The 18,900-nt window shown below is 51.7% G+C and overlaps 7 protein-coding genes across 7 annotated transcripts; 6 read left to right on the top strand and 1 right to left on the bottom strand.

The window, feature by feature from the left end:
- Nucleotides 1-667: 667 nt before the first annotated feature.
- On the top strand, nt 668-1,869 carry F5J12DRAFT_567702 (uncharacterized protein). Its single transcript, XM_051740094.1, has 5 exons — nt 668-766; nt 1,098-1,224; nt 1,279-1,427; nt 1,493-1,568; nt 1,627-1,869. Exons 2-5 carry the CDS (start codon nt 1,126-1,128, stop codon nt 1,711-1,713), a joined length of 411 nt encoding a protein of 136 aa, XP_051601444.1. The 5' UTR covers nt 668-766; nt 1,098-1,125; the 3' UTR covers nt 1,714-1,869.
- A 415-nt stretch (nt 1,870-2,284) lies between these two features.
- F5J12DRAFT_891344 (P-loop containing nucleoside triphosphate hydrolase protein) lies at nt 2,285-4,296 on the top strand (the record flags this gene model as incomplete). The annotated part of the gene is made up of 16 exons (XM_051747477.1): nt 2,285-2,368; nt 2,421-2,459; nt 2,509-2,541; nt 2,587-2,733; nt 2,796-2,816; nt 2,866-2,962; nt 3,019-3,048; nt 3,096-3,190; nt 3,236-3,392; nt 3,442-3,467; nt 3,517-3,576; nt 3,621-3,695; nt 3,749-3,757; nt 3,805-3,925; nt 3,979-4,083; nt 4,196-4,296. 16 exons carry the CDS (start codon nt 2,285-2,287, stop codon nt 4,294-4,296), a joined length of 1,200 nt encoding a protein of 399 aa, XP_051601443.1.
- A 1,515-nt stretch (nt 4,297-5,811) lies between these two features.
- On the top strand, nt 5,812-8,030 carry F5J12DRAFT_904941 (serine carboxypeptidase S28-domain-containing protein; the record flags this gene model as incomplete). The annotated part of the gene is made up of 13 exons (XM_051748599.1): nt 5,812-6,064; nt 6,122-6,166; nt 6,225-6,491; nt 6,544-6,571; nt 6,622-6,678; nt 6,752-6,936; nt 6,999-7,181; nt 7,241-7,262; nt 7,323-7,409; nt 7,460-7,547; nt 7,608-7,734; nt 7,800-7,873; nt 7,914-8,030. 13 exons carry the CDS (start codon nt 5,812-5,814, stop codon nt 8,028-8,030), a joined length of 1,533 nt encoding a protein of 510 aa, XP_051601442.1.
- A 384-nt stretch (nt 8,031-8,414) lies between these two features.
- On the bottom strand, nt 8,415-8,835 carry F5J12DRAFT_718767 (uncharacterized protein; the record flags this gene model as incomplete). Its single annotated transcript, XM_051741125.1, has 2 exons — nt 8,415-8,539; nt 8,598-8,835. Coding segments are annotated over 2 exons (363 nt in total), but the record flags the coding sequence as incomplete, so codon positions are not given.
- Nucleotides 8,836-9,768: 933 nt separating this feature from the next.
- Nucleotides 9,769-12,159, top strand: F5J12DRAFT_973224 (transcription factor Opi1-domain-containing protein; the record flags this gene model as incomplete). Its single annotated transcript, XM_051750118.1, has 7 exons — nt 9,769-9,937; nt 9,996-10,144; nt 10,216-10,323; nt 10,386-10,491; nt 10,541-10,755; nt 10,820-11,424; nt 11,481-12,159. 7 exons carry the CDS (start codon nt 9,769-9,771, stop codon nt 11,908-11,910), a joined length of 1,782 nt encoding a protein of 593 aa, XP_051601440.1. The 3' UTR covers nt 11,911-12,159.
- A 12-nt stretch (nt 12,160-12,171) lies between these two features.
- Nucleotides 12,172-13,161, top strand: F5J12DRAFT_821992 (uncharacterized protein). Its single transcript, XM_051745336.1, has 3 exons — nt 12,172-12,792; nt 12,865-12,915; nt 12,986-13,161. The coding sequence occupies exons 1-3, from the start codon at nt 12,254-12,256 to the stop codon at nt 13,014-13,016; spliced, it is 621 nt and encodes a 206-aa protein (XP_051601439.1). The 5' UTR covers nt 12,172-12,253; the 3' UTR covers nt 13,017-13,161.
- A 1,836-nt stretch (nt 13,162-14,997) lies between these two features.
- Nucleotides 14,998-18,670, top strand: F5J12DRAFT_718907 (uncharacterized protein; the record flags this gene model as incomplete). Its single annotated transcript, XM_051741139.1, has 6 exons — nt 14,998-15,493; nt 16,018-16,145; nt 16,308-16,566; nt 16,663-16,797; nt 17,390-17,755; nt 17,823-18,670. 6 exons carry the CDS (start codon nt 14,998-15,000, stop codon nt 18,668-18,670), a joined length of 2,232 nt encoding a protein of 743 aa, XP_051601438.1.
- Between the last annotated feature and the right edge of the window lie 230 nt (nt 18,671-18,900).

Here is an 18,900-nt window from a genome sequence, read left to right as displayed (position 1 = left end):
CATGTGGTAAAATGACGCTGAGGCTCAGCACTCAGCACTCAGCCACCGCGGAGAGTCCGTACTGATCGACAAATGATGCATACGGTGAACCAGGTAAAAAAATAATTGAGCAATTAGTGTTACGGCCGAAACCGATGAGCTTCCAAGCGAGACGATCCCCGAGCGCATCAACCCAAGTGATGCTGAGCTGGCAGGAGTGACGATCTTCCTCATACCTATATCCCAGACAACGGGTTAACAATAACAGAGTCACACTTCAAAGTTTCATTGCCTAGATCGCAATCGTGTCAAGCATGAAGTGACCGAGCTTCAAGCAGACCACTTTGGAGCGTCCAAAAGCAAAAAGTACATTATTCGTCTTCAATGCAAATACTGGGTGTAGAGTTGTTGTCCAAGCTCTGATGCCATCATCACAGGACATTCATTGTGCTACACACATGTGAAAATGGACTCGTACTCTCCTTATCTAAGTGTCTATTTCTCGAGGGAGTCACTACCGGCGCATGCCCTCATCTCAATTTATGCGTTCCACTCCACTGACATCCCCACTATTGATGTCTGACTCTCATCAAACTCTTCCTGCATCTACTCCATGTCTCCTTCGGCGCAATACTCAAGTGTGGGCTTGGAATGCCTAGAGTGGCCGATAAACGAAGGGAACTCCAGATCAGTGGCACTCTAGGTTTTCATTTCTTCATCTGAGGAGATTGTGCCAGTGGAACGGGATCCACTACCTTCTGGACCTTGCCATGGACTGAGATAGTTAGTGCGTCTGAGTCTTTCATTTCCAACGCTGGACGCAACGCCATGTTATAGGCTTCCAATGTCTTCTGGACTCTGTCTGGTGTGCCTGAGCATTTCAGTTCAGATTGCGGGCGCAACACCATGACACACAATACTGAAATATAATGGGTGCGCCCGGATCTTTCAGCTCAGAAAGTGGACGCAACGCCCTAAGCCCGGAACCCTCATCACGTTCGTTAATATTTTCCTTGACGCTCGGTCCCAGAGTATAAAAGGGACGTGGACAGCTGCCCACATTCTGCAGAGTGAAGACACTGTCGATAACTCATACTCATCATGCCAAACCCCCTCAGGCCAAGCAAGAATGCCATCATCTACTCCATGGTAGATGGCGAACCCTACGTTGGAATGCCCCCCACCAAACCTACCACTTTACCAGTCCTCCTTTATGCGAGGGATTCTGTCAAGGAGCCCCCCATGGTGAGTTCGGTCTTGCATCCCACGCTCGAATACATCACCTAACAGTCTTGACAGTTCAATATGGAAAAAGTCGGAGATTGTACCTACGTGATTAGCGCCAGGAATTACAAGACACAGGAGGAGCGTGGCCTTCTCATCGGATCCATCGAGGGAGAAGCTCAGAAGTGGCGCATCCAGTACACCGAACGTAATGACGCCTATATGTGAGTTAATCAGGGCCAACATCTATCTACAACATAGTGCTTCATGTAAAATGACAATGTCCTAGCATTGCCAAAGAGAACGACCGTGGCGTTGGATGGGTCGCCCCGACCAACGAAGAAGAACGCAAAGAAGACCGTCAGGTAGAATCTACGTGCCAATACGAGCGCAAAGATACTGAGCTTACATATGACCTTGTAGATCCTGGTCAGGCAGCTCATGGTTGGACCATCCGAGCCACCTTTCTATCCTTCGAACCAGTTGTTCAGGTTCAAGTACCAGGAGTGATTAGGAGGTTGAATAGGTTGTGTATACGAAGGCCAAAGTGCCAAGGTCTGCAATGTTGTTTGAGGTGTGTTGGTGATATGTGCTAGTGTAGGATACGAAAAATCCAAGTGTAAGCGTAGTTCCTGTGGGTACCAACGCGCATGAAAGTCGTTGGAGGATGTTATCTGCCAACCAGTGGCTGAGACGATTCAGGTTCAGCGTCATTTCTCCGTATGCACTGGCCAGGACGTCCTGAACTATCCCGCGAGCGATATAATCTGAATTTAGATTGCAGGACCGGGCTCTAGCACAATTAATTTTAGCGGAGCAACTCAATCGAAGGCCGGGTTCTGGAGAAGGAGTGGCGGTCTCGAGGGGATGAACACAATAGACGTCGCCTCGCCGATGGTCCTTTGCGGATCTACGTTAGTCACAAAGTCGACCTTGAACGCTTAATGGAGCAAGCACAGTTACCATTCAGCACGTGAACTCATCGTCTCACGTGACTATATGCGTCTCGACTCTCAAATCATTCTCCGCTCGCAATACCTTCTCTTCTCTTACCACCAAAGTATCTTGTGTGTAAAATACGATGGCCCCTCGCCGTACAGCTCCTGAGGGAAGCATTCCCCCGCCGAGTCGCGCTTCCTCACCACCTATAGAGCAGATTGAGGAGGTGACACGAGTCTTGTCTGCTGACTACAAGATTCATAGCTAACCGTACCCAGGCCCCGTTTTTTGACAACATTGACGAACTGCAGCAGCATGTGTGTCCGTGTCGACACGAGACTGAATGACAGTCCTAATTGAAACCAGGGAATCAACGTGCAAGACATCCTCAAGCTCAAGGTAACGCATATACGTGTCTGAAGTGCTGTCTAACGCGTCTTTAAGGGTGCCGCCATCAACACGGTGTCTGGAGTGGTTATGACGACGCGTAGAAATCTTTTAAAGATCAAGGTTTGCTGTTCTTCCTCCATTGTGCGGTTTGATACATGGCGTAGTCAGGGTATGTCAGAAGCGAAGGTAGAGAAGATCAAGGTAAGTACGCAGTGCGCACACAGGTAAACTTGTAGGCAGAGGTACTTAGTTTTTCGACGTAGGAAGCCGCGCAGAAGATCACGGTAGCCGTTGGTTGCAATTCATGCTCACCGTCTCACTGACAGCTGGCAGGGCTCCTCTTTCGCGACGGGGATTGAGATCCAGGATCGTCGGCGGCGCGTGCTCGTTATCAGCACAGGTAGTAAATCTGTCGACTCTATTCTTGGCGGTAAGGAGAGGTTATGTAAATAAGACTGAAGACTGGGATAAATAGGCTTCTCTCAGGCGGTCTCACGTCGCAGTCTATCACTGAAGGTTCGTGTATCTCGAGCTTTAATAGGGGTAATTTGACTGGGATATAGTCTATGGCGAGTATCGCACAGGGAAGACTCAATTGGCCCACACAATGTGTGTGGTGGCCCAATTGCCACCAGATCTCGGCGGCGCATCTGGAAAGGTACGTCTAGTAGAATGATTTGAGGACTAACGCTAAGGAGAGAAGGTTGCATACATCGATACAGAAGGTGCGACCCATACCGTTTCAAGCGGTTTGAACGACGTTGACCAGTCCCAAGGCACTTTTCGTCCAGACCGTATAAGGGCAATTGCAGACAGGTTTGGCGTCGACGGCAGCATGGCTCTGGAGAATATCCTCTATGGTGGTTCCCTATGTCCTGTATCCCAGTGGTGGCTGACTTCCCCTGCAAGCTCGTGCATTCAACAGTGAACACCAGGTTTGTCGTACTTGTCTTTGGCGCATCTGACTTATATAGATGTGGTTAGATGGAACTTATCAACGAATGTTCTATGCGCTTTGCAGAGGACAAGGACTTCCGACTGATCGTAAGGAACACCAATTGCCCGCATATTAGCACTGACCTATCCAGATTGTCGATTCTATCATGGCTCTTTTCAGAGTTGATTACTCTGGGAGAGGAGAGCTAAGTGAAAGACAACAAAAGGTGCGTACTGACACTAACAGGAATTCTAAGTGAACGCCAACCACGACATCCAGCTGGCACAGGTGAGAGTAGCGGGCACTGGTTACCCTTAAGCTCACTTCGGCTTCAGATGCTCTCAAAACTAGTGAAGCTGTCTGAGGAATATAATGTACGCGAACACTCACCGAAATGCTTAGATGTTCGATTGCTCTTCCTGCAGATCGCGGTGCTGATCACGAACCAAGTACAAGGTAATGCTCAATAAACTGTCTATCGTAATCACCCCGTAAACCTTCTTCCACAGCTGATCCCGGAGCAACTATGACTTTCGTAGCAGGTGGTGCGCTGAAACCCGTGGGCGGACACATCTTGTCCCACGCTTCCGCGACCCGGATTTTCTTGCGCAAAGGTGAGAAACAGCGCCGTCGCAGGCTGCCACAAATCATGGTAGTGGACTTCATGAATCAGTCTCCAATAATCCTTCCCGTCTATATAACCAACTAATTGTACGCGTGGTTCAGGTCGAGCGGAGGAACGCGTCGCCAAACTTGTAGATAGCCCTGATAGACCCGAGAGTGAGGCCTCTTATAAGTTGGACGAAGGGGGGTGGTCAGACGTCTAGGGTTGCCTTGCAATCCCGCATGACATGGACTGGAAAGTACGTGATTTTCGATCGTTGGGAGATGATTGCCCCGTCGTTTCCATCACACCAGCGAACGCTCTCCCCCTTCACTTGTAGATTAGATGAATGTGCCGTAAATCAAGGACGGTACCAAGTTGTTGATCTTGTTTATCATTAGGATGTCATCGTCTCCCTGTGTAAAGCCTGATTATTCATAGTATTCCGCACGTTCAGCGGCGTTTAACTTACACCGCAGGAGACTCGAGGTCAGTGGAATGTGTTGCTACAAACTATCAGGAATGCAACAGAATGGCACAGAGACGAAACTGAAACAGTCATCTTCGCACTGGACACCGGTGATCGCTAGCTTAGTTCTCGCCTGAAGCACAACAAGAGACTTCCCAGTCATGCACAGCGCGCCAGTGCGGGTAACCCGGCAGAGCCTGCACGCCGATCAGTGAAACCACAGCCCATGTATCGTACTACCTACCAGCGGGATTCATGACACAGATGGGTTACAAGTGTGCTGAGTGATCGTTGCGCTGACTGACTCCAACGTGGAGTGACCCGATCGCATCTGCGGTGGAATAAAACCGGGTTCGGAGACGTGTCCGTGGATCCTCTTGCACATGGTTCGTATATCCACTACCACTCACGCTGATAGGGCTGCCAACCCGTCCTCTGATAATGCCATTCTTGCTACGTTTGCATGGCCTGGCAACTTTTCCTTGCAGGGGTGAGAGAGTCTTCCGCATCTCGGCGGATGCATTTGAATTTGAAAATTGGGACGAACCCAACTAAGATGGTAATACATCATCTTGCGACTCTCGCCAACAGGCATGCGGACTTGGGCAATGAGAACGATAGCACATGCTACGCCGGCGACTCCAGTTCTTCGCTCATGTGCTTTCGTGGTGTCTTCGCGCGTGGTCCTCCAACCATGCAGGTGTGTTGAGGATTCCTTGCCAGTCCGAGCAAGCTGACGCCACACAGTAAGGTGACAATCTCAGTCCTTGACGCACATCATTCAGCCCTCGTAACGTCCGAGTAGTCCCACATGCGTGACATGAAGCTCGCAGACTGTGCCATGTTACCACACGAAGGTGAGTTGAAGGTGGATGTACTGAGTGCGATATATCCTCAACTGGCAACTGGCCTGCTCCGGATTTGGCAGCGCTGTGCGTCGCAACGTGATTATTACCCAGTCAGCCTGTTTCTGCTTTAGCGATTCGCCACTGTCGTGCATTCACATCTTCCGCGTCGGTCGACCACTTAATATGTAAACTAACGACATCCGGATGAGCCGAAACTGCTGCGAAGATCGCCGCAATCGGGCTCTCCCACAGTAGGGTAACCGATGGCGGCCTAACGCATACTTCAGGATGTGTGATGCTCTGATTCGTGCGCTCGTTCCCACCTCTCTCTTCTCCGTTAGATATTAGACCATCCTCTGTGGAGGGCATTCCACTCCTTCAGCAACTCACTTCCACTCGTTAAGAACTCGTGCAACTAGGCATGGCTCTCGCCTTCGTCGTGGCTGCACTTCTCGCAGCCTGCGCCCATGCCGCCGTCCCTAACGCCATGTTGCGTGCCGTCCCCGCACTCCCGCCCATCACCGCAGAAGAGGGACTTCGCACTACACCAAACGGCACGACAGTCCCATCTCTCAACACTGTTTATATCTTCGACCAGCTCATCGACCACACGAACCCTAGTCTAGGGACATTTAAACAACGTTACTGGATGGACTGGGAGTACTACAAACCTGGTGTGTTTCTGTCCTCGAGGCGCTCCAAGCTGTTTTTCATGCATAGCGACTGTGCAGGAGGCCCCATCATCTTCATGACGCCGGGCGAGGCCAATGCCCAAAGTCAGTTTCCTATTTTCAATCTGGCCACCTTGATAAGCATGGAACTTTCGGCTGCTAGACTATACTGGCTACCTTACCAATTCCACCATCAACGGACTAATAGCACAACAACAAAATGGCGCCACCGTTCTCATCGAGCACCGGTTCTTCGGTCTATCCAATCCTTACCCTAATCTCTCGTCTCAATCTCTTGCTTTCCTTACCATACAACAAGCTATTGATGACTTGGTATACTTTGCTCAACAAGCCAACCTCCCTATGCCCGGCGGTGACAATGTCAAACCCAACACCACCCCATGGATTCTCATTGGTGGGAGTTACTCTGGTACGTTCGGTTTCCACACTTCGCATGGGTCGGAAGCCGAGGTTGCGAGCAGGTGCACTGACGGCCTGGACAATGGTCAAGTAAGCCATCTGGTTTACTCTATTTAGTCTAGAAACTTATTTTGGTTAAGCCGACCTGGGATCTTCTATGCCGGATATTCGTCGTCAGGCGTCGTAGAAGCCATCACGTCAGCGACTCCCGATCCTTGCCACACGACAACATTCTAATGGCGCATTCATGTGCTTCTGGCCCTTCCATAGGAACTATTGGGCATACTTTAAACCTATACAAGAATACATGCCTCAGAATTGCTCGGCCGATGTCCAAAGGGTTATTGCTTACTTAGACGGATTATACGCTACAAACGATACCCAGAAGCTCCAGGAACTCAAATCAGCATTTGGGCTCGGCGGGCTATCACACATCGACGATTTTGCGGCTGCCCGTAAGATTTGCCCACGGCTTCCTGAGATGTGATGCATGCTGTTAATGATCTCCCCGCTACAGTGCAGTATAATCTCTTTGACTGGCAAGAGCTCACGCCATTCATAGGTCCCGGAGCGATGTTCTTCCAGTTCTGTGATGCACTCGAAGTCAAGGACGGCCAGATTGCAGGTCCTGGTGGTTGGGGTCTCGAAAACGCGATCCAATCGTGGGGCGGGTTCTGGAACAGTACATATTACCAGCACGGTCAGCCATTCTTCTGGCTCGTTTTCAGAATTCAGTACGGTTGATGCTTATCTTTCTAGTGTGTGGCGACGCGGATGCTGAGTATGTCGTCGCACTCGATCCCGTTCGGATGCACCATAATCTCACAACTACCTTGTACAGAACGTGTCTCGGAACCTACAACGTAAGCCAATCATACTGGACTAGCACCGCCATCAACAACAATGAGCGTTCGTGGTTCTGGGTAGTGTAAGTTGCTCCTACACGCCACACGTTGAACCCTATTGCACTGCGTACAGGTGCAATCAAGTGGGATTTTACCTAGGAGGACCCCCTGTTGGCCAACCTGCAATTGCGAGTCGCATCCTCACACCGGAATACTCCGAGGTAGATCGCCTTTCCTCCAACCAAGTATGTTGCTTGTTGTGCTGAACACGCGGTCGATAGCGGCAATGTGTCAATATGTTCCCTCAGAAATTCAGCTCCCCGCCTCAACCTGCAGCCGCGCAAGTCGATGAGGAATATGAAGGATGGGGTGTCGAAGTCGATAGACTCTTCTTTGCAAATGGACAACGTACGTCTTATTTTACTAATTCCACCTACCTCGGCGTTAGTCCTGATGCGCATATCAACACACAGGCGATCCCTGGCGTGAAGTCACCGTTTCCTCGGATTTCATTTACAAGTCCAGTACGGACACGCAACCAATCTACGTGGGAAATGGCTTTCACTCTTCCTGATTTGATCATGGAGAGTGGTGTCGTCGACGCTTCTATCGCAAGGGTGCAATCTGCGGCTCTTGGGTACATGAAGACGTGGTTGGCAAGTTGGACGCCATCCTGGGCCGTAGTCGCGAATGGAACTACTTGACACCGGAAGTATATTCGCATTTCATACATTATTAGGTAGCTTTGGAAGGGAAACAAGTCTGGCCAGATGTAAAGACACTGCCAGAAACTACCAAGAAATTGGATCCACGTCATCGTACAAGGAAGCAATACTGCTACAAGTAGGGATGTTTCGAGGGATGATCAAAACACAACGGGGGCCGAGACACTGCATTTGGAGAACCATGGGAGAAATATTGGATGGTGGAGGGGAACGGTAGGTTGCAGAGAGTAGAAAGATTATTATTCGACTGGCTGAAAGGAACACCGGAAGTTCAGAAACAAGAAAAGAGCAAAACCCGAACCCGAACGCGTACGTACCATAACAATACGACATTCTCATGATCATGCCGTCGCAGGCCTATTTTTATTTTCTGAGTCCTTGTCCGGACTTTTTCTTTCCCTTGGGCTTGAAGTGAGCGTCGTAGTGATACTTGCAGTTGTCACGTCGACTGAACGTTTTATTACAAGTGGGGTACCCGCAGGCGTATGCTATGTGATGAACATTCTTTAGTATACGAATCGTTTCCAACAAAATTGATGGACCTACGTTTCGCAATGGAGTGGAGAGTTGCGATATGTCTCTTGACGTGTTCTCCGCGGCAGAACCAACAATCACACATCTTGCATTTGATCTTCCTGGTTGGATCCGGAGATACGTCTCCTTCGCTTACGGGCACCTTCCGACCACGAGATTTCCTTGTGACCGGGGTCGGAGGATCGGCGGGCAGGATATCGGATCTACGTTCGTGTTGACTACCATCTGCACTGGAGGAAGAATTCCCTGGAAGCAATGAACGGAAGTACAAGGTAGCATCCGTCAATGTGACTCACCCCCATCGTTGTCGCTCTCGGTCACCATGGGTAAAGCAGAGGACGAGGCTTGGGGTTGGACATAGGATGGCATAGAAAAATGGTCAGCGGGAAAACCTCCCCCATAGGCCGTGGGCACCGCGTCGTAATTTGGTTTGTCGATAGCCGGGTGTCCGTACTCGTCCTACCTCAAAGGTTTGGCCTCGGCTTAGCTCTGATTCGCTCAACAAAAGTACGGAAAAATCGTTATACTCGTTGGCATCGTTCCCAGAAGCGTATGGTGTCATGGTAGGTGTGAACGGAAAGAGAGAGTACTCATCCATGCCGATGGAAGTCTCAGCGGGAAAAGTAAATAGAGGGAGTGTGAACTCCGGGGTGGAGTCAATTGGCAGGCTGAGTGAAAGATCGTCGGGGGATAGAAGTGAATCCGGGAGAGGCAGAAGAGTATCTGAGAAAGATGGGGTGAAATTTTGTGTGGATGACGATAGCTGAGTGTTCAAGGGTTGTGTACAGACAATACTGGAGTCAGACTCTTCATCCTCGTCATAGAACATGTCGGAGGGTGGCGAGGGAGTGTTTGTATCGCGCGACATGGCTAGACGAAGTGATGGTAAGAGAGAAGGAAATTCCCCCAACGTACCTTGAGGGGACCGAGCTACTTTAAATACTGTCCGATTTGTTTTTGGTTGCACTCAGGCCTGCCGGGCCATACATGAAGATGACATCTAGGGGAATTACCAGATATGGTAGTGTGCCAAATCGACCACTTACGGCACTCAACAACATACGCAAAAAGAAACACGTGAAATTCGTCATTGGGGGGAACCTGCACGTGTCTGCGCCGTATCCTTGCCCTCCTCCTTGTTATCGACCTTGCCAACTAGCTGTAGTAGGATTCGTGGACGGTAATGCCAGACAGTCCTCCATCTCACCCGCCATCTCCGCCCTCTCCGTCGCCTGCATCTCCTCAGACCATGAGCTCCCTCGAAAACGAGGACGAGAGCGTCCGTATTGCCATTCGAGCACTGGGAGATATGAAAAACGGTGCTCGCGCATCGTCGTCATCATGCAAGTCTCGTTGTCACCTCGTGTTGTCATTTAAATTGGCTCTTGACGTCGTTTTACACATATCTAGTCACTACTAATCATGCTAACACGGCCTCTTCATCGTCCCCCCAATATGACGTCTCCCCTGACTTCGTGTCACGGGTCTCTAATCTGCCAATAGTAAATACCGCACTGCGGGCGTACGAACAAGGAAAAGCTAGTTCACGAGTCGTGAAGGTATGTCCGTGGTGATATGCGATTTAAAATAGCAATGTATCTTACATCTTGGAACTCTCGATCTCATCTAGTATGGAGCGGAGATGATGGAGTCATCCGTTAAGAGTATATCCCGGCCCGTAATCGAGCGACTGCCTGTCGAGCAACTCGACGAATTTGCCTGCAGACAATTGGACAAGGTATGTAGATCTGACTTCGTGTCCGTCCGCAGTCGATTTATCGAGTATTGCGTAATATGTAGTTGGAGAGATACCGCCGACCGTCAAGTGTCGATTCAGACAGGATGCAAGTTGATCAGATTGAACATCATCCTCGACACCAACGGCATTCTCAGTCCCCGAGCGATCGTAAGTCCCTCTCTGAGTCTAAATACAGGTCTTTCCTAATACAGCCAAGATCACGCCACAAACCCCAACGAATTGCAAAGTGGTGGTAGCCGTACACCGACGCCCCGATCACAGGTTCCTGACGCGGCGCCCCCGGACCAGGATGGGCAAGCCGTCGTACAACGAAGTCGATGGCAAGCTGTTCTCCTCGAAGCTGGGGGCATTGGTGCGGCCGTTAGTGAGGAGAGTATGCGGAGACTGAAGTATTGTCTCCAGTGGCTTCAAGTACTTTTTTCGTTGTTAATTTAGGGGTCACGTCATGTACTGATGACGGCATTTGGATCCGCAGTATGCGACTGCCCATATTGATGCACAAATCGTTATCTTGCGCGACTTCATCGCATCGCTCCAGCCGGATGGGACCGCCGCTTCTGATTCGGCCGACTCATTTGTATCTCCAACACACATGCGCACGTTGACAGATGTGCGCCGAGACGTCGTTCACACCGTCAGGCAGGTCGTAGGCGTAGTGAGCGAGTATGCCGGCGGTGCGCTTCCCGAACCTGCACGCGTGCGCGTGCGAGGATTCATTCTGCATCTGCCTCAGCGCTGGGCGAGTGCAAGTGCGTCTGTGCCTCATTCGCAGGGTATACCTGATGGTGCGCCGGGTGCAAAATCGGTAGCGGGTGCCTCTACCGGGAGTGCGGCGCGTCGTGGACGGAGCACTCGGCATCTGAGGGAACGTAGTGCCGGCGGTCCGGATAGATCGATATCTGGTACGCCCGCATCGAGTCGAGCGGCGTCGCCTATCACAACGCAACGTGGTGGACGCTCTCCCACTGCAAGTGCAGTCACTCGGGCTGCTCGGCAAATCTTGACGCTTGCAACGGAGAGCTTGGATATGATGAGAGGCGTGACGGGCGTAGTAAAAGAGTCACTCGATCGTGCTGATGCGTGCGTGAGGTCATCTGCCGTCTCGTGTCATGAATTGACATGTCTCTTTGTTACAGATGGGTAGAAAGGTTACGTGTCGTTGGCTTGCAGCGTCAACAGGAGTCTCAGGTCACGCAAGAACGGCTGGAGTATCCGTCCTCATTCACATCCATTTCTGGGTCGACGTCCACTTCGATATCTATCGGATCCTCGTTGCTTACGGACCATCGGCAGTCATTGCCGGGGTTGTCATCGACACCGTCGACGCCTGCCCAAGCTAGTACGCCGTTTTCTGTACCGTCCACTCCAGCGGCGTATGCTTCACCTGATGGGATGGCACGGGGAGTTCAACTTATGGAGGGACCCTCGCTCAGTGACCTACGATTAGATGGGGACAGCGAGCACGATGCTACGAGTGGAGGTGGGGGTCAAGCTCCGAAGAATGGAAAAGGAAAGGAGCGGGCCTGGTCGCAGGCCTCGAGCTCTGAATATGACTCCGCACGATGAAAACGATCGAGTTCTACTTATGCTTATGTCCCGTGCCTGGTCGAGTTGACATGTTCAAGGTGGATGAAATTTCCGACGGTGCTTTTTTTATGTCTGAGGCCGTTAATTTGGAATATCTCAAATTCCGCTTTGCTCAAGGGGCTTGCGGTGGATGAGTTTTGGCTCCGCAGGTGGGGATCACTGATAGGGGTAGTTTGTAATTATGTAATCATCGGATCAGCTTTGTGCTTATTACGACTACCCTATGACATACGCAGAGACATGCAACTCTTCGACGTCAATGTCGGGAATGTGTCATGGCCGTCTCTATATAACCCTATCATCGACCTGATAGGTGGTGATAATGCTCCGCCTGTTGAGCCAGGAGGAAAGTATCTCACCCAAGCAGATGGTAAGTGGGCCTATCAGTCTCACGTCCCAGCAACGCACCGACGCGGATACCCCAGACATATTCCGCTTCACTCTCTACTGGACGCTCATCTTCCATGTGCCTTTGTACGTTCTCGTTGGGACGTATGCCTTCTTCAACGTGTTGTTCCCGCCTGCACGAGGGCGCTTGCGTCGGTCACGATTTCGTACATTGGCGCGCACGGGTGTTAGTTCAGAAGGAGAATCGGTGCCCATGAACCCTCTGCCGAATCTACATCCAAATTCTGCGTATATGACAGCACCGCCGGCCTCCCATCCGAGTGCAGAGACGTTATCAACTTCACCTAGACGAGTTGGTAAACGGCTCAACGCGGGGCGCACGCGATTGATGTTTGCACTGATCATCTTTCTCTCGTTTGTTGGTCTGGGCATCGTCAGCGCTGTCGCTGGTGCTGCGGTGATGGGTTTCGTGATTGCGGGCGTATACAAGGCGGGTGGGTTCTGGGTTTCGACGTGGGTGTTGTTAATCTTTGTTCCGCTTCTCGGACTAATTGCTAAGTAACGTTTGGGTACATATATGTACAGATGGGTCCCATTTGTATGGGCTGTTATACATGCCTTAGTGGGACTACTCGGGTCTGTACTTTCTTTGTCTTGTGTTTATACCTTTGCTAGCACTGACGCGTGTTCGTTTGGCATGTCATAGGATATGGCCTTCTGTTATCGAGATCATATGATGACGCTCATTGCGATCTTTTCTTTCCCTCGTGGATCTTATCCGATACGGATGGCGTACGTGTGCGTACGCGTGTACTTTCTTACGTTAGTTGGAGCGATAGGTTAAGAGGTACGTTTATAGGTGTGACGATAAAGTTATAAACGCACAAATGACGCACATTTCCCATGCAGGTGTCCTCCATGGTAATAGTACTCGATGGAATCTAGAAGAAATTACCGGAACTGTTGGCATTTTATCTAGGGACCCGTTCTGTCTTATCAGACTCGAGCGTAGATCGACGGCATGAGCACTTCGGCTATTGGGTTTTGCGGTGATGGCATGTCGATAGCCGGGTTTCGCCGGAGCGGCGTTAAGCACCAGAACAGAAGGGAAGTATGTACATACTTGTACCAGATTGGATTGGTGAGCAATGTTAGCTCCGTGGGCTGCGTTATTTCTTTGGCTGCGCAAGATGGTGGCTACGTGGGTGGAATAAGGTTGGATAACGTAGTTGAGACCGGAGTTGCTGTATGTTTGGTTCAGTGACAGCCTCGTGATCGTCATTGGAGTCTGTTGGCTGCATGTTGCGGGGACTTGGGGGGGTTGTATTCGTGTCATGCATGTCATGAGCGGAGATGCTGCTCGGCGACGATTTTAGTGGTCTGCGTCATGACAGTAGCCCTGGGTCTAGACCGCCATTACCCGACCGATTGGCTGAGAGCGGTCAGGCGTTCAAAAGGCGTGCTCTGCTGGATATTTGAATTTCGATTATCTGGGCGTCTCTGCGAGAATACATATGTATAGACAAGGTTCAGTGATTTGATGATTCATCACTGGTGAATTCTCTTCTATCAATTTTGAAAAATTTCCTCCTCTTCTTCCGCGGACACAAATGGAGCGTTAGGGCAACCAATCTCCGGGGAAACATTCGACTGCTGTCTGATTGAGTAAAATTTTTGACAGCCGAATATCGCGACCGCTATTTTTTTTCTGACAGGGCGAACGGAACCAAGAACGGAAAATTTAAGGTGTCGGAAGCAAATATGGGTTGGCTGACGCTGACCAGTGCTGTACTTTGCACTATCTTATCTCCAACAAGAAAAGTGGCCGACGCCGCGCGTCTGATAAGTAAGTAAACGTGGGGTAAAGCATCAGGGCCACCGCGATGCACGTCCCACGAGGCTGGATACTATCGCCTGCGTCGACCCGAGGCGTGTGCGTGTGCGTGCGTGCGACTTGGAGCATGTTGATGTCGTACTGTACTTACGCAGGCGGTGTTTTGTCAGCACAAAGGCCGAGCCTCCTCCTGACCGATCGTCCGGCATATGAACAGCTTCATTTATCCCCAGTTCCCAAAGGGACACGAGTACGCCACTGCGATTAGTACCCTACCAACGGAAGAACTGTTGCTAATGAACGGATGATAACGAGTGGGAAACGCGACTGGAGTGGGCGGGGGGGAGATAAGATTTGCCTGGTTAGGTAATCAGCCGCACCTGAGACCATCACGTATGCGTCTTATGTAATGGGACACGTATTATATCCGCTGATATTTTTCCTAGTGGTGAAAAAATATAATCTGAGCGGTCGAATGTTGAATGCAGGGCCAGATACAAGTTACAAGTGCAGAACAGATGTGAATTATGGGCTGGCTAAATTGTGTGAAGACGGCGGACTCGAATAAGGAACAGTGGTTATCTTTGAAACGGGTGTGATCTGATTGGTCGGCTGGGGACTTATCGGCTCCCATTCAAAAATCTGGCTGTGGTCCATCCAAGTTGCCCCGCTCTCTCTCTCCCTCTCTCTTGTCCACCCCCTTCTACCGCTATTACTGCCACCACGGCTACTTAGTACTACTCGTCGCCACCTACCCCGTCGTCCGTCTTGTCGTCTGTTCTTGACTTGGATTTGTCCAGCTGATCCTCGCCGAACAGTGTTCCTCTAATCACCAATCTTAACTTCTACCCGTAATCGTATCTGATAGTGCCCCGCGAAAAAAAATGTCGCCAATCGTAATGGAACAACCCCCCGCTTTGAGCATGCACCACCTTTCTCGTCTGCAGCAGACGCCGTTCTCTCCGAACGGCCCTGCCGACCAGCACACCGCGTCGTCTCTCCAACACGACCACGTCCTCCAGCACGCCGACCACGCTCACCCCCTTCACCAGCGTATCAGTTCCGCGGAGTTCACCTCCTACGAACAGCTGTTGCAGCACCAGAAGGACCGCCAGCATCCCGACGACGACGCGCTGGGTGGCTTGGACCCTGCTGGCTCGCCCACCGTCGATCCACCTCAGCACCCACCTTCACATCATTCGCCATCTTCTCAGCAACAGCCTTCACCTCAGCATCAGCAACAGCCCCAGGCGCCTACTCAACAGCCTGCTGCACAGCAGCAACAGCAACCGTCGCGCCCACAGTGCACAAACTGCGGCACTTTAGACACGCCCCTTTGGAGACGCGACACTGAAGGCAAGACCATCTGCAATGCTTGCGGTGAGTCGTCCTCTTCGTTTTCATCTCATCTCTCTGCTCCTGTTTCATTTCCTCCTCCATCGCCGTCACGTGCCTTTCATAACGCTTTTTGGGTCCCGGGTACCCATTTTGTCAATAACACGCACCAGACATCCGTCCTCGATGCTATATCGCGTCTTTCATCATCGTCATCATGAACCTTGATGGTGCACCCTTGCGGCTCCATCTGCACTGCGTGTTCTCGGCATGTTTCTTGGTCAACGTGATGGCGATTGGATTTTGGGCTCTCTTTTTCCTACGCTTCTGTTTCCCTCGCTTCCTTACCTGCTTACACTAGTTTCCTTTTCCCCTTTATTTTCCGCTATCTTACCCTTACCTTGCACTTGCCGTGCTGGCTTGTTTATGTCCTCCGTCCGTCCGTTTGGCTTGTTGTCCGTCTGTCTGTTGAACGCAGTGTGCTGATGATGAGAATGATTGGAAATGTGTCCGACTCGTGGGCAACTTTGCTTGGGGGTTCTGGCTGTCCTGTTCTCTCTTGTCGATAGGTCTTTACCTCAAATCACGCAAGGTGGCTCGCCCCACTTCTTTGGCCCGCACTCCAACTCCTACCGTCGTTGCTTCATCTACTAACGCATCGACTGCTACCAACTCCATTCCTACACCCAACTCCCCTGTCCCTTCCTCAAACGGTACAGGCGACAACATGACAAATCAAAATCAGCCATCTCCGTCATCGTCGTCTAACCAAAATCAGCAGTCCCCCACTAAACCTTCGAATGATCAATCCGTCTCATCGCATAAACCGGAAGGTGCGAGCAAGCCTTCCAAATCCAAGACATCGTCCACATCGTCACCGTCAACCAAGTCGACGGGTAATAACACAGGTGCGCCACTCTTGAATGCTGGGGGGGGCACGTGCCCTGGAGATGGGCGGTGCGATGGCACTGGCGGATCCAGCGCGTGTGCGGGATGCCCGACGCTGAATAATTCGCTTGCAGTGGGCAGAATGGAGGTTGATGCCGTTGCTTCTACCGGTGCTGGCAGAGAGGAGGGCGCTCCATCGCCGTCTGCTGCTCCCCAGTCGCCACCAGCTGGTGCCGTGGCTGTTAATATGTCATCCCCTGGAGTAGATGCGGAGAGCAGTCCCTCTGCAGGGCCTGCTGTCGCCACTGCTACTGGAAGCGGTGGAGGTGCGGGGACTCCCGTTGGTGGGAAGAAGGGGAACAAGACGGCTGTTGGTGCCTTGAGTTGTGCGAACTGCGGTACGAGCACTACGCCGCTTTGGAGGAGGGATGATGTAGGGAACAATATTTGCAACGCTTGTGGTGAGTGGTCGTTTCTCTCACAGATCCCCCGCCATCTGTCGCGGGACTTCGTTTTTTTCGTGTTTTTTTTTCCTTGCTGCTATGTTTTTTCTTTCTCTTCCTCGGTGTGAGATGGGGTCGCATGTGGCTATGCCTACAGGGTGGGTTGCGGGTGGGTTGCGTGGATATCGCCACCCGTTCTCCACATCGCGTCACGGTCCTGTGCCGCACGCTTGGGTAAATGTATCTGACGCTGCACGCACGTTTTCTGCGCGTCTTCGCCTTGTTCCAACCATGCACATATCTTTTTCCACTCTTTTTCCGGCTTTCCTCCGCTCGCCCCCGTTGCCTCTGCTGTTCCAATTCTGGCCGTCGCTCGCGGTTTTCACTTCCCTGGGGCAGCGAGATCGCGAGTAGTCCCTGCATGGGAGGCGAGCAGACGATTCCCACGTTTATCTTATCTCCGATAATGAACGGAGAATTCCTTGCCTATGAGTGGGCGCTATCCATTTGCGTATTCCCGCACTGTCACTGCTTTCTGTCTTTTTTTTTTCCCTTCCGGGTTAACCCGATCCGTTGGCGATCGACTGACGACACGGGTTTGCACTTGCAGGTCTGTACTTCAAGTTGCATGGCACACATCGGCCGAATTCCATGAAGAAGACGGTGATAAAGCGCCGTAAGCGAGTGCCCGCGGCTGCGGGCATGTCCTCCGCGCGGATCACGGACCACCAAGCTGCCGAGGCGCTCGCAGGGCTCGGTCAATCTGGCGGCAGCCAGCATACTAATACGGGTGGTGAAGAGAGCGATGCTGATGGTCTTGAGGAACCGCAACCACGCCGGAAGCGCGCGCGGAGGGGCAGGAGCGATCGTGAGAAGGGAAGGCTTAGAGAAAAGGATGAAGATGAGGATATGGGCGAGCCAGAAGACGGGGATGAGAACCTGAGCGGAAGTATGGGGAGGGCACGCAAGGGTGGTGGTGAGTGATTGATTTTTTTCTCCCTGTTTCGGTAGATCATGACAAGAATGCTAACAACGTTCGTTAGTCGGGCTTAGCATACAGCAGATCGCGGAGGCACTTGGGGAGCGTGGACACTCGTTAGCAAGGGGTGCTGCCATGCAGTCTGGCGCTTCTCAAGCCGATATGGACAGGGTTGCACATCAACTCGCGCGTTCGGGCCATGGCTTCATTGCCGCGCCGCATCCAGGCCTCGATCTTCCCCCGCTCAACGCAGCGCTCGGTGAGCGGTATGGCTACGGCCCGCTGGGACTCGTGGGTGCGCGGGACTTTGGCGGTGCACCGTCGAGCTATATCCGATCTGGTTCGAACGCGCCCAGCCGCACCCATTCGCCCCTGAACCCAGGGATCGCAGCAGCGGCCGCCGCCGCCGTAGGGTACGTGTTACCCCCACCGCACGCGATCGGCCATCCATACTATACGCTGGGAGGCCATCACGTACATACGCCACCTCCCGTTCTCCATGAGGCGATGATGAACGGTATGTTGGGAAGTGGTGTGCCCACGCTTAAGGAGTTACAGCAACACTATGTCGAGTTGCAAGAACAGCGGAGGAAGTTTGAGGAGATGATCGAGAAGACAGATCGGATGATGGCAGGTGTGAAGAGGGGGATTGATGAGATGTTGAATGCCTCTCAGCCGCAACAGCAATCGCCGTCTCAAGCACCTTCACAAACCCAAGCCTTGACGTCCTCTCCGCAGCCGTCACAGCAGCAGCAATCACCAGTGTTACAGCCACAACAAGCTGCGTCTGCACACGCTTCCACTGAGCAGCCATCTGCAACCCCTGTGAACGTTGGTAGGCCTGGAGATCGTAGCCGCGAGTCGATTTGGCCCGTTTCTCCTGCTGTTGGCGAGACTGCCCCTCGCGAATGAATGCTTCGCTGATCACTATTTTATTTTATTTTTCTGACTACGTCTTTTGCTACCCCCATGCGTTCCCCCTATGCTCAATATGCACGATGCCGATACCCTCCACGCTTCAAAAAACCAGTATGCCCTTGCTCTCGTTCCACTCGTTTTCCTATCTCTCTTTTGCTATCGTTACCACCGTATCATATTTTATTGTTCGTTTCGTTCTGTTTGCAGCCCCGCTCGCACCTCTC

Source organism: Pisolithus orientalis, assembly GCF_024613125.1.
Source record: "Pisolithus orientalis strain OTSU chromosome Unknown F5J12scaffold_9, whole genome shotgun sequence".
In the NCBI taxonomy this organism is placed as follows: Eukaryota; Fungi; Basidiomycota; class Agaricomycetes; order Boletales; family Pisolithaceae; genus Pisolithus; species Pisolithus orientalis.
This window is presented reverse-complemented; position numbering and strand designations above follow the sequence as displayed.

What these genes read in the sequence shown, in the direction of transcription:
- F5J12DRAFT_567702 (XM_051740094.1), top strand. Translation starts at nt 1,126, where the DNA reads ATGGTAGATGGCGAACCCTACGTTGGAATGCCCCCCACCAAACCTACC. An exon ending in GAACGTAATGACGCCTATAT is followed by an intron (nt 1,428 to 1,492) that starts GTGAGTTAATCA and finishes ACAATGTCCTAG; the next exon opens with CATTGCCAAAGAGAACGACC. An exon ending in AACGCAAAGAAGACCGTCAG is followed by an intron (nt 1,569 to 1,626) that starts GTAGAATCTACG and finishes ATGACCTTGTAG; the next exon opens with ATCCTGGTCAGGCAGCTCAT.
- F5J12DRAFT_821992 (XM_051745336.1), top strand. Translation starts at nt 12,254, where the DNA reads ATGCTCCGCCTGTTGAGCCAGGAGGAAAGTATCTCACCCAAGCAGATG. An exon ending in GGTGGGTTCTGGGTTTCGAC is followed by an intron (nt 12,793 to 12,864) that starts GTGGGTGTTGTT and finishes ATATATGTACAG; the next exon opens with ATGGGTCCCATTTGTATGGG. An exon ending in GCCTTAGTGGGACTACTCGG is followed by an intron (nt 12,916 to 12,985) that starts GTCTGTACTTTC and finishes GGCATGTCATAG; the next exon opens with GATATGGCCTTCTGTTATCG.